Consider the following 18,376-nt stretch of genomic DNA (forward strand, 5'->3'; position numbering starts at 1 on the left):
ACCCCTATTCAAGCTGTACAAATTAGAGTGATCAGAAAAGTTTTTTTATACAATTAGTGGTATCAGTTATATAATACTGTTTATTCTACATAAAAATTATCCTCTGTCTCCTACTATTTTCTTTCTCATTTCCTTAATAACTAAAAATTGGGAACTTCTTTGCTCATTTCCTTAATAACTAAAAATTGGGAACTTCTTTGCTCATTTAATTTCTTTTCCAAAAGTTTTAAGTAGATAGAATCCAGTAATTTTTAATTTATATACTAAATAGCTGAAATAAATTGATTTAGGGCTGCTTGTTTGGTGTGTCCTAATTAAATTAAGATTGCATATGATATTGCAAGAAAATATTTCAAAATATTTACTTATAAGCATCTTTTTACAAATCATGAATTAACATGTTATTCAAAATATGTTCATGTCAATTCCACGTATTCATTAAAGTGGGTTCCCCCAAAATTGCTAAGCAACATTTCTTTATCCCTTATTCAGTTTTCACATGATCTAGAAACTGTGCAATATTTTTCTTAAAATAGTACTTCATCATTTTTCTTATAAAAGTGTTACACACCAGTTTTGGGACTTCCCGGGTGGTGCAGTGGTTAAGAAAACGCCTGCCAATGCAGGGGACACGGGTTCAAGCCCTGGTCCGGGAAGATCCCTCATGTCGCAGAGCAACTAAGCCCGTGTGCCACAACCACTGAGCCTGCACTCTAGAGCCCGCGAGCCACAAATACTGAAGCCCGTGCACCTAGAGCCTGTGCTTCGCAACAAGAGAAGCCACCGCAGGGAGAAGCCTGCACACTGCAATGAAGAGTAGCCCACGCTCACTACAACTAGAGAAAGCCTGTGCGCAGTAACGAAGACCCAGTGTAGCCAAAAATAAATAAATAAATAAATAAATAAATTTATCAAAAAAAAAAAAGTTTTACACCCCAGTTTTAAAAGACATTAAAACACAGATAAGCATGGAGAAAAGGTAATTAATCTCCTGAAATCCCACCACCTCTGTCAGTGACGAAGTGAGTTGAACTTGATTTCTGGTTGCATTTTCATTCTTCAGTCTCAGAGCCCCAAGAACGAAGAGCAGTGTCTTTGGCTGATTGGTTTTTTACTGAAAGTTTGCAGGCAACTGATTTTTGTTCCTTAAACCTGAAGCCCTTGCCACCATTGTTTCTTCACTGCAGGTTCCACTCCTTTCTGCTCTTTATGGGTCACCCACCTTATGCGATTCGGGAAGTGAACATAAACAAGTTCTGCAGGATCATCAGTGAGTTTGCACTGGAGTATCGCACCACCAGGGAAAGAGTTTTGCAGCAGAAACAGAAACGGGCCAACCACAGAGAGAGAAATAAGACCCGAGGGAAGATGATCACTGATGTAAGTTTCATGAAACGAGTTTCTTTATTTCATTTATTCTGAAAGTCCGATCAACCATAAACCTCTCTACAGGGACTTCCCTGGCAGTCCAGTGGTTAAGACTCCACGCTTCCACCGCAGGGGGCGCAGGTTCAATCCCTGGTCAGGGAACTAAGATCCTGCATGCCACACAGCACGGCCAAAAAAAGAAAAGAAAAACATAGAACTAAGACATAAATTAAGGATGCGTGGCTGGTGGAGGAACTTTAACCCACCACACAATTAATTAACTTGGTGTGTTGTATGATGCTGATGACTTTAAATGCTTGATTCCATTTTCAACCTTTGCGATGTGGATAGAATGGAAGAGGAGAAGAAAAAATACAAAAGATAACGGCACTTATAATAGGAAGACAAATGTACTGATTTGGGAATTGATTCAGTTAATAATCACAATGATACTATATAACCAATCAGCTGACACATGGACCACCCATTCTAGGCATCTGAATGGAGAAATCATTGATGTGGTTGCTCAAAGACATAATCTGATGGGCTCTTGGCAGTCCCTTGAGTTCGAGGGTATCAGGGTGGAAGGAGAGCCCAGAGGACAGTGAATTCATTCAGCAGGAGTTCCCAATAGCCCCATGGGGGGGCCCTGCACACTTGCATGCCTCCGCTGCTCCTGGGCTCCTCCCCCATCTCTTCTACTTCAGCCCTGAGCCCACCCACACCACGGGTGCAGTGGGAAAACATCAGATGGGAGATGCTGTGTAAGTGGAAGGCAAAGCAATGCGTGAGGATGCCAGAGACAGACAAAGACACAGTGCAGATGCCTCTCTAATGTGCCTTTATGAAACTTAGCCCATCTTTATATATATCTGAGCGTCACATTGCCTCTCAGTGATCCAGGGACTGGATAGGCAAAGGAGTAAGCCATAGGGAGTGGCATCATCCTGGGGTTGCAAACCTCTGCCGAACCCAAGTCAGGCAGATTTCTTCGGGGAGGAATAAAATCAGTTAAGAACTCACTGAGGCTGCCTTCTGTGCCAGACGGGTGTTCACACTGTAGGAGAAACAGAAGACATATGGTTGCTATCCACGTTCCTGAGGGTGTAACTTTCTTGGATGCATTACAATTTTGTTACCATTTTAAGGCATTTCTAAGGAGAACCAGGGACTAATCCCCTCACCATTCACCCCACCCTTGATCCCTTGTTTCCTTGGAATTTTCTGGACCCTTAGGGAGTGCTCAGATCACTTTTCTGCAGAAGGGACCCTTTCTACAGACTGTTCTGAAGGCCAGTGCCATCAGCTGGGTCTTCTGTCTCCTCTCCTGAAATCTGGGTTCAATCGGATCTTTAGCTTCCTGGAGGACAGCAACTAAGGAAGCAAACTGAATCCATTTGGGCAAACTATAGCCCACATTTCATTCCAAAGTATTATTTTTAAAAGTTTTAAAAGGGAAGTGCTTATGTTTGTGGAAATGAAACATACTGGAGGGTGAAAAATACAAGACCAATATGCATATGCTTATAGTTATGAAAACACACCAGAATTTCTTGCCAGATTCTTCAGATTTTTTACAGATCCCACTAATTTTTAAGTTCTGTCCTTCTCTGAAAATATTCAGTCTTACTATTTATAAACAGGTAAATGTTTCTAGAAATGGATTCAAAAATATTTAAATTCTCATTAAAATCTGGACAGTGCAGGCTTTTTTAGGGTTCATCCTCAAGGTAGTCCCTGTTTTTAGTGGTCCAAGTGGCACCATTCATGTAGAAAGATTGCCATCTGCTGGAAAATTAGGATACTGTCATTCGAAGCAAAGTACTTAGCTTCAGGTTTTTCCAACTCTCAATTAAGCGCCTATAGTGTGCCCAGCAAGCGACACAGGGCACCGAGGAAAATGTGAGTGCAATAACAGACAAGCTTGTAACCCAAAGATGTCATGATCTGGGTAGAAAACAACATATATGCACAACTTAGACCACTGAAAACAAAACCAGGCAATAGAGAATCACAGAGCCCCTGAGCATTAGAGCTGGAAGTGATTTTTAGAGAAAACTGTAGTAAGTCATTTTTAATATAGATGCTGAATAATGATGGTGGAAGTGGTTGCAATTAAACAGAGATGACTTTAGAAAAACCATTATTTTATAAGACACAGAGAAGTCTGGGTAAAATCTGAAGACCCTACATTCCTAGCCCCACATCTGCTTTGTGTGCCGTCTTTCCTCTTCTTTCTCTGTTTCTGAATATGCAGAAGGCTTCCTTTCTTACAATCCAGGAGTCCTGCCATGTAAGGTTCAGTGAGAAACTAAGTCATTCCTTGTTCCTTGTGGCCCAAACTAGTTCCAGGCAAAATGGTGACACAGACAAGGCAGCACAAGGTAAGTGTGGCCTTTTCTGCTGTCATCACACCCCAGACGGGTGGTGAGAATGCAGGCTGTCCATCCAGGGATTCCCACAGCCTAGCCAAGGACCGTGGTCATCCTGGGTGAGACTTAATCTCTCCCAACCGCAGCTTCCTTTTCTATGAAAAGGAAACACCAGTGACGGGGAGATATCAAGAGGGCTAGAGATTTGTATGTTCAGCACCTTGCACGTGTGCTAATTGCCAAAAAAATGCCAACCATCTGGTGAAATAAAGAAGCTCTAAGGTTGAAGATGGTGGAGTAGAAGGACGTGCGCTCACTCCCTCTTGCAAGAGCACCAGAATCACAACTAACTGCTGAACAATCATTGACAGGAAGACACTGGAACTCACCAAAAAAGATACCCCACATCCAAAGACAAAGGAGAAGCCACAATGAGACAGTAGGAGGGGCACAATCACAATAAAATCAAAGCCCATAACTGCTCGGTGGGTGACCCAAAAACTGGAGAACACTTATACCACAGAAGTCCACTGGAGTGAAGGTTCTGAGCCCCACGTCAGGCTTCCCAACCTGGGGGTCCGGCAATGGGAGGAGGAATTCCTAGAGAATCAGACTTTGAAAGCTAGAGGGAATTGATTGCAGGACTTCGACAGGACAGGGGGAAACAGAGACTCCACCCTTGGAAGGCACACACAAAGTAGTGTGCACATCGGGACCAAGGGGAAAGAGCAGTGACCACATAGGAGACTGAAGAACCAGACCTACCTGCTAGCGTTGGAGGGTCTCCTGCAGAGGCGGGGAGTGGCTGTGGCTCACCGTGAGGACAAGGACACTGGCAGCAAAAGTTCTGGGAAGTACTCCTTGGCATGAGCCCTCCTAGAGTCCACCATTAGCCCCACCACAGAGCCCTGGTAGGCTCCAGTGTTGGGTGGCCTCAGGCCAAACAACCAACAGGGAGGGTACCCAAACCCACCCATGAGCAGTCAAGCGGATTAAAGTTTTACTGAGCTCTGCCCACCAGAGCAACAGCCAGCTCTACCCACCACCATTCCCTCCCATCAGGAAACTTGCACAAGCCGCTTAGACAGCCTCATCCACCAGAGGGCAGACAGCAGAAGCAAGAAGAACTACAATCCTGCAGCCTGTGGAACAAAAACCACATTCACAGAAAGATAGACAAGATGAAAAGACAAAAGGCTATATACCAGATCAAGGAACAATATATAACCCAGAAAAACAACTAAATGAAGTGAAGATAGGCAACCTTCCAAATAAAAATTCAGAATAATGATAGTGAAGAATATCCAGGATCTCGGAAAAAGAATGGAGGCAAAGATTGAGCATATGTAAGAAATGTTTAACAAAGACCTAGAAGAATTAAAGAACAAACACCTAGATGAATTAAAGAACAAACAAACAGAGATGAACAATACAATAATTGAAGTGAAAACTACACTAGAAGGAATCAATAGCAGAATAACTGAGGCAGAAGAACGGATAAGTGACCTGGAAGACAGAATGGTGGAATTCACTGCTGCAGAACAGAATAAAGAAAAAAGAATGAAAAGAAATGAAGAAAGCCTAAGAGACCACTGGGAAAACATTAAATGCAACAACATTCACATTATAGGGGTCCCAGAAGGAGAAGAGACAGAGAAAGGACCCAAGAAAATATTTGAAGAGATTATAGTCGAAAACTTCCCTAACATGGGAAAGGAAATAGCCACCCAAGTCCAGGAAGCACAGAGAGTCCCAGGCAGGATAAACCCAAGGTAAACACGCCGAGACACATAGTAATCAAATTGACAAAAATTAAAGACGAAGAAAAATTACTGAAAGCAACAAGGGAAAAACGACAAATAACATACAAGAGAACTCCCATAAGGTTAACTGCTGATTTCTCAGCAGAAACTCTACAAGCCAGAAGGGAGTGGCATGATATATTTAAAGTGGTGAAAGGGAAGAACCTACAACCAAGATTACTCTACCCGGCAAGGACCTCATTCAGATTTGATGGAGAAATCAAAGGCTTTACAGACAAGCAAAAGCTAAGAGAATTCAGCACCACCAAACCAGCTCTACAACAAATGCTAAAGGAACTTCTCTAAGTGGGAAACACAAAAGAAGGAAAGGACCTACAAAAACAAACCCATAACAATTAAGAAAATGGTCGTAGGAACATACATATCGATAATTACCTTAAACATGAATGGATTAAATGTTCCAACCAAAAGACACAGGCTTGCTGAATGGATACAAAAACAAGACCCATATATATGCTGTTGACAAGAGACCCACTTCAGACCTAGGGACACATACAGACTGAAAGTGAGGGGATGGAAAAAGGTATTCCATGCAAATGGAAATCAAAAGAAAGCTGGAGTAGCAATACTCATATCAGATAAAATAGGCTTTAAAATAAAGAATGTTACAAGAGACAAGGAAGGACACTACAGAATGATCAAGGGATTAATCCAAGAAGAAGATATAACAATTATAAATATATATGCACCCAACATAGGAGCACCTCAATACATAAGGCAACTGCTAACAGCTATAAAAGAGGAAATCGACAGTAACACAATAATAGTGGGGGACTTTAACACCTCACTTACACCAATGGACAAATCATCCAAACAGAAAATTAATAAGGAAACACAAGCTTTGAATGACACAATAGACCAGATAGATTTAATTGATATTTATAGGACATTCCATCCAAAAACAGTAGATTACACTTTCTTCTCAAGTGAACATGGAACATTCTCCAGGATAGATCACATCTTGGGTCACAGAACAAGCCTTGGTAAATTTAAGAAAATTGAAATCATATCAAGCATCTTTTCTGACCACAACACTATGAGATCAGAAATCAATTACCGGGAAGAAAACGTAAAAAACACAAGCACATGGAAGCTAAACAATACATTACTAAATAACGAAGAGATCACTGAAGAAATCAAAGAGGAAATCAAAAAATACCTAGAGACAAATGACAATGAAAACACAGTGATCCAAAACCTATGGGATGCAGCAAAAGCAGTTCTAAGAGGGAAGTTTACAGCAATACAAGTCTACCTCAAGAAATAAGAAAAATCTCAAATACACAATCTAACCTTACACCTAATGGAACTAGAGAAAGAAGAACAAACAAAACCCAAAGTTAGTAGAAGGAATGAAATCATAAAGATCAGAGCAGAAATAAATGAAATAGACACAAAGGAAACAATAGCAAAGATCAATAAAACTAAAAGCTGGTTCTTTGAGAAGATTAAGAAAATTGATAAACCACTAGACAGACTCATCAAGAAAAGAGGGAGAGGACTCAAATCAATTAAATTAGAAATGCAAAAGGAGACATTACAAGAGACACCATAGAAATACAAAGCATCCTAAGAGACTACTACAAACAACTCTATGCCAATAAAATGGACAACCTGGAAGAAATGGACAAATTCTTAGAAAGATATAACCTTCCAAGACTGAACCAAGAAGAAGTAGAAAATATGAACAGACCCATCACAAGTAATGAAATTGAAACTGTGATTAAAAATTTTCCAACAAACAAAAGTCCAGAACCAGATGGCTTCACAGGTGAATTCTATCACACATTTAGAGAAGAGCTAACACCCATCCTTCTCAAACTCTTCCAAAATATTGCAGAAGAAGGAACACTCCCAAACTCATTCCATGAGGCCACCATCACCCTGGTACCAAAACCAGACAAAGGTAATACAAAAAACCAAAATTACAGACCAATATCACTGATGAATATAGGTGCAGAAATCCTCAACAAAATACTAGCAAACAGAATCCAACAACACATTAATAGGATCATACACCATGATCAAGTAGGATTTATCCTGGGTATGCAAGAATTCTTCAATATACGCAAATCAATCAATGTGATACACCATATTAACAAACTGAAGAATAAAAACCATCTAATCATCTCAATAGATGCAGAAAAAGCTTTTGACAAACTTCAACACCCATTTATGATAAAAACTCTCCAGAAAGTGGGCATAGAGGGAAACTACTTCAACATAATAAAGGCCACATATGACAAACCCACAGCAAAGATCATTCTCAATGGTGAAAAACTGAAAGCATTTCCTCTAAGATCAGGAACAAGACAAGGATATCCACTCTCACCACTATTATTTAACATAGTTTTGGAAGTCCTAGCCATGGCAATCACAGAAGAAAAAGAAATAAATGGAATACAAATTGGAAAAGAAGAAGTAAAACTGTCACTGTTTGCTGATGACATGATACTATACATAGAGAATCCTAAAGATGCTACCAGAAAACTACTAGAGCTAATCAATGAATTTGGTGAAGTTGCAGGATACAAAATTAATGCACAGAAATCTCTTCCATTCCTATACACTAATGATGAAAAATCTGAAAGATAAATTAAGGAAACAGTCCTACTTACCATTGCAACAAAGAGAATAAAATACCTTGGAATAAACCTACCCAGGGAGACAAAAGACCTGTATGCAGAAAACTATAAGACACTGATGAAAGAAATTAAAGATGATACCAACAAATGGAGAGATATGCCATGTTCTTGGATTAGAAGAATCAATATTGTGAAAATGACTATACTACCCAAAGCAATCTACAGATTCAATGCAATCCCTATCAAACTACCACTGGCATTTTTCACAGAACTAGAACAAAAAATTTCACAATTTGTATGGAGACACAAAAGATCCTGAAGAGCCAAAGCAGTCTTGAGGGAAAAAACCAGAGCTGGAGGAATCAGACTCCCTGACTTCAGACTATACTACAAAGCTACAGTAATCAAGACAATATGGTACTGGCACAAAAACAGAAATATAGATCAATGGAACAGGATAGAAAGCCCAGAGATAAACCCACGCACCTATGGTCAACTAATCTATGACAAAGAAGGCAAGGATATACAATGGAGAAAAGACAGTCTCTTCAATAAGTGGTGCTGGGAAAACTGGACAGCTACATGTAAAAGAATGAAATTAGAACACTTCCTAACACCATACACAAAAGTAAACTCAAAATGGATTAGAGACCTAAATGTAAGACCAGACACTATAAAACTCTTAGAGGAAAACATAGGCAGAACACTCTTTGACATAAATCACAGCAAGATGTTTTTTCATCCACCTCCTCGAGTAATGAAAATAAAAACAAAAATAAACAAATGGGACCTAATGAAACGTAAAAGCTTTTGCAAAGCAAAGGAAACTACAACGAAGACAAAAAGACAACCCTCAGAATGGGAGAAAATATTTGCAAATGAATCAATGGACAAAGAATTAATCTCCAAAACATATAAACAGCTCATGCAGCTCAATATTAAAAAACCAACCCAATCAAAAAATGGGCAGAGGACCTAAATAGACATTTCTCCAAAGAGATACAGATGGCCAAGAAGCACATGAAAACCTGCTCAACATCACTATTAGAGAAATGCAAATGAAAACTACAATGAGGTATCACCTCACACCAGTTAGAATGGGCATCTCAGAAAATGTACAAACAACAAATGCTGGAGAGGGTGTGGAGAAAAGGGAACCCTCTTGCACTGTTGGTGGGAATGTAAATAGATACAGCCACTATGGAGAACAGTATGGAGGTTCCTTAAAAAACTAAAAATGGAACTACCATACGACCCAGCAATCCCACTACTGGGCATATACCCTGAGAATACCATAATTCAAAAAGAGTCATGTACCACAATGTTCGTTGCAGCTCTATTTACAATAGCTAGGACATGGAAGCAACCTAAGTGTCCATCAACAGATGAATGGATAAAGAAGATGTGGCACATATATACAATGGAATATTACTCAGCCATAAAAAGAAATGATATTGAGGTGTTTGTAGTGAGGTGGATGGACCTAGAGTCTGTCATACAGTGTGAAGTAAGTCAGAAAGAGAAAAACAAATACCATATGCTAACACATATATATGGAATCTAAAAAAAAAAAAAAAAATTTGTCCTGAAGAACCTAGAGGCAGGATGGGAATCAAGATGCAGCCCTACTGGAGAATGGACTTGAGGACACGGGGAGGGGGAAGGGTAAGCTGGGACAAAGTGAGAGAGTGGCATGGACATATATACACTACGAAATGTAAAACCGGTAGCTAGTGGGTATCAGCCACATAGCACAGGGAGATCAGCTCGGTGCTTTGTGACCACCTAGAGGGGTGGGATAGCGAGGGTGGGAGGGAGGGAGATGCAAGAGGGAAGAGATATGGGGATATATGTATATGTATAGCTGATTCACTTTGTTATAAAGCAGAAACTAACACACCATTGTAAAGCAATTATACTCCAATAAAAATAATAATATAAAAAATAAGAAATAAAAAAAAGATGTGGTACATATATACAATGGAATATTACTCAGCCATAAAAAGGAACGAAATTGGGTCATTTGTAGAGATGTGGATGGATATAGAGACTGTCATACAGAGTGAAGTAAGTCAGAAAGAGAAAAACAAATATCGTATATTATCGCATATATGTGGAACCTTGAAAAATGGTACAGATGAACTGGTTTGCAGGGCCGAAATAGAGACACAGATGTAGAGAATAAACGTATGGACTCCAAGGGGGGAAAGTGGCGGGGGTGGTGGTGGTGGTGGGATGAATTGGGAGATTGGGATCGACATGTATACACTAATATGTATAAAACGGATAACTAATAAGAACCTGCTGTATAAATAAATAAATAAAATTCAAAAATACAAAAAAAAAAAAAAAGAAGCTCTAAGGTTAAGAAAAAAAATCATCTCTTGTCAGAAGGCCATTTGCCTAGAGGCAGTGCAGAACTGGAAGCATTTCGTCATTTCGGCTCCCAAAAGTTTAGTCAGTTCTCAAAAACCTGTGCCTGATTTGCTGGCCTGGCTTGTAACCTCAGTGGAAACACAAGTTAAATTGAGGGTGTGTTTGATTTAAAATTAAGAAATTGACATGACTTTCACCCTCAATTTATTTTTGGAAAAGGGATATTGTATTTAGTTACTTAAAGCAGTTTGTCTGGTGATAATTAAAAGAATGGCGTGTCAGTTCAGACAGCCTCCATGAAGGACAGGTAAGATTTTAAAAAGAACTGAATTTCATGTTTCTGAGGAAAGAGTAATAGGACCTGTTCTGCCCGGCAGTTGTCCTACTTGTCCTGTCTGGCCTGTCTGTAGAAGGATTCACGGGGACCCAGACCCAGCAGCCTGGGCAGGGAGAGGTGCAGCACTCGGGCTGAGAGGTGGGGACGACAGCTGATGGATGGAAACAGGCAGAGGGAAGCTGGTAAACTTGCTGAGGGCCTGATTGCTGGCAGGTGGTGGTTCCGCGGGGCATGGCCAGCCGAGTGGCAGGGCACAGAGTGAGGTCTGTAATGGTCAGGGGACCAGGTAAGCCGGTTATCATCCTCCTAGGCAGCCTCAGGAGACGGGCCTGGAGCTCCAAGTCCCTCCCGACTTCGGTCAGGACCGGTCTTGGGGCTCTCGGAGAGAATGTCCAGACAGGAGGGCTTCGCAGGCAGGGCTCAGCAGCTCCCAGATCAACAGGGTGTACCCTGGTTGTGTTGGCTGAATTCTTTATTTGGAATTTGATGTGACAGTCAGATGATCTCATCTTTGCTGACTTCTGTGCCTTCTAAGAATCCCCTCTGTCTTTCCCATCCTGTCCTGTCCTGTCCTTTCCTCTCGAGTAGACTGATGAAGAGGATGAAGTTGAGGTAGGATGTTTATAAACACAAAGAATGCCACGTGTGACCTTCTCAAGCGTGCTGTAGAATCTAACCTGACATAAGCAGCATGAAGTGTCAGCCCTGTTCAGTGCTTTAAACCTTGCATGACTGTTTTCTGCTGGGTTTCCATGTGATCACTAACCCCCTGACACGGGTTCTCATCATGATGTGTGTGCCAGGGACTGACTGGAGGGTAACTGCATTTTCTAAGCTGTCCCTGAGTTCCAGGCCCTGTCAAAAGTGGCAGGGTCAGCAGATCTCTTCCTACTGCTGGACAAATGGACAGAGGGGTGGGGTGGGCAGTAGCTCCTCCCCCTGACCCTGGTGCAGATGCCAGAACCAGAGACCAAGGCCGGGCTGCTCAGCCCTGAAGGATGAGGAAGGAGCTGTGCAGATGGTACAAGTCACGGATGTGTCCCGGGCTCTAGCACCAGGGCTGAGACACTGGATAAAAAGAGGAAGCCAGAAGTCTATGGAGCTACTCTTTGTTATTCTAACTGACTTTTTATTTTTCATCCAGATGTTTGGCATTGGGTGCGTATGGCCCGATATTCTAGCATACCTCTTGTAAAACATATATGCTGTCTTTGTTCAGCTAGAATTAGAGAACATCATCATGTGAGTGTAATGCTTGTGAAAACAACTATAAATTTTTGACACAAGGAGAAGTAGTGAGTGTTGCCAAACTCAGTTTCAGCATGAATTTCTGTGCCATGTTCTGATCTGGGCCCTGAATCAAAGCCTTTTGGGGCCTTTGGCAAGTCACGTAATCTTGGACGGCCTCAGTTTCCTTCTCTTTAAAGTGAGGTGGGACTAGTTCTGGAAAAATGCTTCCCAACTCCTAACATTGTATGATTCTGTAACTGAATCCCACTTTTAAACTTCTACCGTCTTAAGTGATATATGAGAAACTTCTAACTGCTTTCTGACACTACGTTTTAAAAAATAAATCTCACTATATTTGATTAACAAGCATATTTCAATGCTCCTATCAAGGCTGTGGTGTTAGAAACAGATTTGGTTTCTGAATTTTTCCCAGAGTTGAGGTCTGTTGCCCCTTGCTGGCTCCCACTGCGGGAATCTGCCGAGAGCTGGGAGACCCACTACCTGGAGGGATGGGTGTGGTCCTTCTGGGGCCAAGGCTTCTCTTTTGGATAAGAGAACTTCCTGGACATGCAGATGCTTTGTCATTAGCTCATTGACCCCTCATTGACTGCCCCGTTGCTAACTTGTCTGCAGAATGCGTGTAAACAAAAGACAGAGAAGAGAAGGCTTTCCTCACCTAAAGGTTTTCTAAGCTTGAGTTGGCTTTAGTCACCTCACGCCCTAACCCCCCTTGCTCTTGCAGTCTGGCAAGTTCTCCAGCGGTTCCCCGGCGCCCCCGAGCCAGCCACAAGGCCTGAGCTATGCGGAGGACGCTGCCGAGCACGAGAACATGAAGGCCGTGCTGAAGACCTCGTCCCCTGCCTTGGAGGACGCCACCCCTGTGCTGGGCGTCCGCACACGCAGCCGAGCAAGCCGAGGTAACGCCCTCTTCCAGGGTGGCCACCCTGTGGTGTCGGGTCCCCGCCACAGGGTACAGATTAGTGTGCCCGGGAAGTGGCCGCTCCGGGCCGTCCACTCCCCAGGGCTCTACGTGCAAGTCTGACGTCATCACACTTTCCTTCACTCACACCTTTGTGACCGACCTTCAGTAGCTTCATCTCAAAAACAAGCAACCCTTCCCAAAAGCACAACTTAATTCGCACAAGAGGAATTAGTATTGTGAACGAATCCTCATGGGTTAAAGCCCCCAGGCCAACTTGAGCCAGCCATTTATTCCTGTAAATAAGGTCTTATTGGAACACAGCCACCCTTCCTTCTGTGGGTGTGTCGTCTAGGTGCTTTTGCACTGCGGTAGCAGAGTTGAGGGGTTGCAACGGAGACTACAGAGACCATAGAGCCTAATGTTTTTACTCTCAGGCGAGGTACAGAAAAAGCTTGATGACCCTTGGATTAAAACGCTATCCCTTTTTGCCTTTGAAATCCTTGGAGGCAGAGAGGAAACTAAAACTTCAAGATGGTAAAGACAGATAAGAGTTTCCAGGTCTGTTTCATAACCTGGAAGGGATTTTTTGTTTTAATTAAGAATTGAGGTACACTTTGCATCTGAGAATGTTTACCCGTATTTCCCTGGTCTAGTCTGATTCCACACGAACCTTCCTAAGTTTCCTCGCTGCCTGCAGGATCCAGCCCACGCGATTCATGCTGTTGTTTGAGGTTCCCTGGGGTCTGGTCCCCTCCTGGCTCCCACACTTGGCTTTCACTCAGCCCCACATTGTGGGCAGTGCCCTACTCTGCACACCCTGTGTCCGCCTGAGCCCCTGCCGTTGCTCATCCCGTCCCCTCTCCTCGGCCTGTCCCCTCTTCACCTCCAGAATCCGCCTCCTCCGCGTTCTCTGCCTTGCCACGTACTCCTGAGACCCCAGTTTAGGTCTCAGGAACTTACAAACTTTATAACTGAAGAGGATGAACTCCTGGAGGACCAGCTTTCTCCTCTTGGTGTCTGCTTAGCACACAAGCTAGAAGAAACCATGTATTTATTGCCCAAATTGGAATGCTTTAGTGTGTAAAAGGGGTTCAAGTAGTAATTACAGTGGGAAAATAAGTAAAACTGTGCAGTCTGGGTGAACTGGATCGTGGGTTACCTTACACGTCACAGAACCTCAGTAACGAATGAGTGTGTGCAGCGCCCATCAGGCCCTTGCTAGCCTCCAGCGAACATCCAGGCTCACAAGATGTTAGAAAGGCAGCCAGGATCTAGAGGGCTGTGATCTGGAGAAACTCCTGAGAAGACCCATCAGTGACTTCTATCTAGCTTTGCTGACTGCCCTTTTTTTTTTTTTTTTTTAATTTTAATTTTGCTGTTGTCAACTATGTTAAGTATTTTAAAAAGATGATAGGAATAACAACTTTAACATAAAAGAAAAAACAAAGGCAGTTCCAGGTTTTCTTTGGCAGGAAGGGGGTCACGTGGTGCATATGGTTTCTTGTAGCTTCTTGTGAACCAAGGGCCACAAGCTGCTCTAGAGGAGGAGGGTTGAAGGGGCTTCCAGGCTGAGTTCTAGACCCGTAAGGTTTACGCAGGATTCCCAAGTGAAGCTGCACTTCAGGCTATTTTATAAATGACCAAATGTTTTTCTTATTTCACGTGAGTACAGTGTCACTGAATCTAGTTCCTTCTCCTCTTCTTCACGTTGGACCTTTAACAGGGCTTTTACTTTGTGATATACAGCTTAGACTATGCCGGAAGAAGGGCCGCCTCCACCCACCCTTCCCCAGTGTTATCCTGACTGAGACACAGATGATAAGTAGAAAAGTCATCCCTCCTACGACAGTCTTGATTCCCAAACTATACCCCAAATACATGCAGGTATTATTATTACATCAAAGAATCACAGATTAGGTTCTCTGGGATTTGGTCTTTCCAAACCCTCTGACTTTTAGGTAGTTTTGGATGTGGAATTAGGGAAAGAAAATAAATTACGATTTGGCAACGCAAAGGCAGCCTTTTGGTGACCAACAGCAGACAGACGCAGCTGTGACAAACCACAGTCCTGAGCATGTTGTGTGGGACATTCTGATTGTCTGGTTTTCTATGTGGAAAGAAAGGTGCCCTCTTCTTGGCCAGTGCTGTCTATAAAAAGCCTCCATTTCTCAGAAAAACCAAGAAGTGACAGGAGAGAAAGAGTGTGTAAATAAGACAGAATATAAGAGGAAAGAAGAAAGTGAGGAAGGTCAGAAGGTGAAGAAAATTATAGCATTAAATGCTGAGCAGTAGTGACTGTCAGTCTAGACAAAGTGTAAAACAAAGATAAAAATAAAATAAAGCAGCTTTGCAGTGTTGGGGGGTGTGGGGATGGGAATCACTGGTCTCCCAAAAGGCCTAGGACATCCCATGCATGAGTCTGTCTGTGCCCCAGCAGCTCTTGCAGGCTTTGTCTGCTAGGCTAACCGTGGACACCAGGAGATCAAGGGCAGCATTAGCACCTGCGCCACAGTGACCCCAGCCATCAGGAGTCTTGAGCCACTGCACCTTGGTGGATGCAAGGGTAGTGCAGTGAAAGCCACCTTGGGAGATGGAGTCCAGTATCTCTAATGGAACGTAACACACTGTGCTAATTTTAAAAGAGAAAATAGAAAACCCTTCCTGACTGGAAAGGACAAAGAGAAAAAGATATTGCTAGGTTTGTACAATATGCGTTCCTTTTCACTAATTGATGCAAAGGATTAGAAAGGAAAGCTGTTCAGTTTCTCTGCACACGCAGAGACTTCTGCTTCCAGGTGGCATGTCGTAGGAAGGAACAAGCCACCACTCCTGCTGCCATAACCAGAAACTTTAATAAAATAACAAAAGCTTTCTCTCAAAATCCATCAGGGAACTGTGAAAGGGAAGAGGACCAGACAAACTAGAATTCTAGGTGAGCTGAGAGCACTTCTCTAAGAGCATTTGCCAAGTCTGGGCACAGGCTGAGAATTGGACTTGACATGCGCAGAGTGACATTAATAGTAAAGAGAAGCCAGCAGGACTTCTAGTGGTCATGTGAGCTGGCGTAAGAGTTTGGAGCTAGAGGAGCTTCAAATGCAGACAGTTTTCTCCATGAGACATTTGCTAAGTCCTGGGGCAGCGTGGGGAGGGGGAGGCTGGGCCAGAAAGGCTGCAGGAAATCTCCTACAGTCTTGAAGTTCTGAGGAAACAGAGACAAGCTAGAATAAGTGCCTTCAACAAAGGCATACAGGGCTTCCCTGGTGGCGCAGTGGTTGAGAATCTGCCTGCTAATGCAGGGGAGACGGGTTCGAGCCCTGGTCTGGGAAGATCCCACATGCCGCGGAGCGGAGCACCTGGGCCCGTGAGCCACAGCTACTGAGCCTGTGCGTCTGGAGCCTGTGCTCCACAACGAGAGAGGCCATGATAGTGAGAGGCCCGCGCACCGTGATGAAGAGTGGCCCCCGCTTGCCGCAACTGGAGAAAGCCCTCGCACAGAAACGAAGACCCAACACAGCCAAAAATAAATATAAAAATAAATAAATAAGACCCGGTGCAACCAAATAAATAAATAAATATTAAAAAAAAAAAAAAAACAAAGGCATACAGATAGTTAAAGACAGAATATTTAAAGACAGAGGTGGACTGATACTCAATAAAAACTGCTATCTGGCCCCAACCCTGCTCAGTCCTTCACTGTGTCTGCTTAACAGGAAAGGGTAAAGACTGGGGAAAAATGACACCGACTTCAGTCTCTGCATTCTTTTCTACACAAAGTCCAGTGCGTAGTCAAAATTATGAGCCAAGAGAACATGAAAACGTGGCTGACAAGAAGAAAAGTAGAGCAGCAGATCCACAGGTGATCCAGATGTTGAAATTTGCAGTCAAATTTAACCATTTATAAGTGTTAACGAAAATAAAGGAAAATAGAGACAAATTGATAAAAAGTTTGAAATTTATAAAAAAGAATCAAATGGAAATTGTAGAACTGAAAAAAAGAAAGATCTGAAACGATTAACTGTTATCATGGGTTTAACAGCAGACTGGTCCCAGCAAAAGAGATTAGTGAATTCAAACAACACGGGTTAATAGAAAATGTACAAACTGAAGCATGGTGAGAAAAAATAGAAAGAATGGAACAAAATGTAAGAGATATGTGGGACACAGTCAAATGGTCTAATGTGTCTGTAACTGGAGTACCAGGAAGAAAAGATGGGTAAGAAGAAAAATTAAAGAAACAATGGCTGAGAATTTCCCAAAGGCTCATGATAGATATCAACCCACATGTTTAAAACCCGTAACAAATCCAAGGAGGGTAAATGCAAAGAAAACCACATCTAGGCATACCATGGGCAAACTGCCAAAAACCAAAGATATAAATAAAATCTTTAAAACAGCCAGAGAGAAAAGAATGTACTTTCTAAGGAGCAACAGTAAGAATGATGACTCACTGTTGACAGAAGCTATGGAAGTCAGAAGAAAGTGGAATGGCATCTTTAAATTGCCAAAAAGAGAACTTTCTAACCTAGAAGTCTATACTCAGGGAAATTCTTTCAGAAACAAAGGTAAGCGTTTATTACATTAATATAATATCTATTTGGATATAATTATTTTCCTTTTAGACTATTTCTTTAAGTTAGATTTTTAAGGGAAAAAATTAGTTAACCGTGTTTTCTTTCAAACTACAGTTCACATATTTTCAAAAATGAAGTTCAAATAAAGTGGTATACTCCTATCATGGTCTATAATGCTTTATCCCCTCCACCATATCTCTATCTATATATATTTATATATATTATATATAATAATTATATAGACATCTCAGTATATATAAATGCCTGGCTAACACTTGGGAGACTGTGGGGAGCCAAATGGCCCCTTGGAGTCTGTAAGGTATGGGCAGTGTTCTCCTGTGGCTATATGTGAGTGCAGAGGTTCCAGAAAAAGAAACATATACACGACCAAGAAGAATGGGCATAAGTGGTAATCAGGCAGTGAGGACAGTAACCAAGGGGAGAGGGGATAAGAAAGCAGAACCAAGAATGAAGTCATGAGAAAATGATGGCGTCACAAAACTGAGTCTGACAATCCTGGACAGATGGCAAGATGTTCCTTGTAAGCATCTCCTGACACATCGCAGTGAAAGCAGATTCCCAGGAATGTATAAGATGAAAGTATAGGTAATTCTCATGGAAAGATCAGATGATGCCTTCATTTCTGGCTCATCAGGAGCAAATTATATTATATTATGAGCAAAGACGATTGAGCTTTGTGTGTTTTGGGAAGGGTAGCTTGGCATTTCAAAATGAGGCACAGAATTATAAATCAATAGGTAAAAGGGAAAACAGGAAATTGCTGGGCAAAAA

The 18,376-nt window shown here is 42.1% G+C and overlaps 1 protein-coding gene across 5 annotated transcripts in view; it reads left to right on the forward strand.

Moving 5' to 3' along the window:
• FHOD3 (formin homology 2 domain containing 3) overlaps nucleotides 1-18,376 on the forward strand; it is a 491,850-nt gene that overhangs the window by 458,738 nt on the left and 14,736 nt on the right. For all 5 annotated transcript variants that reach the window (XM_068562567.1, XM_068562563.1, XM_068562564.1 and 2 more), the window contains 2 exons: nucleotides 1,188-1,380; nucleotides 12,834-13,008. In XM_068562567.1, the coding sequence (XP_068418668.1) occupies nucleotides 1,188-1,380; nucleotides 12,834-13,008 (368 nt within the window). The remainder of the gene's footprint in view (nucleotides 1-1,187; nucleotides 1,381-12,833; nucleotides 13,009-18,376) is intronic.

Source organism: Eschrichtius robustus, chromosome 14 (assembly GCF_028021215.1).
Source record: "Eschrichtius robustus isolate mEscRob2 chromosome 14, mEscRob2.pri, whole genome shotgun sequence".
Classification (NCBI taxonomy): domain Eukaryota; kingdom Metazoa; phylum Chordata; class Mammalia; order Artiodactyla; family Eschrichtiidae; genus Eschrichtius; species Eschrichtius robustus.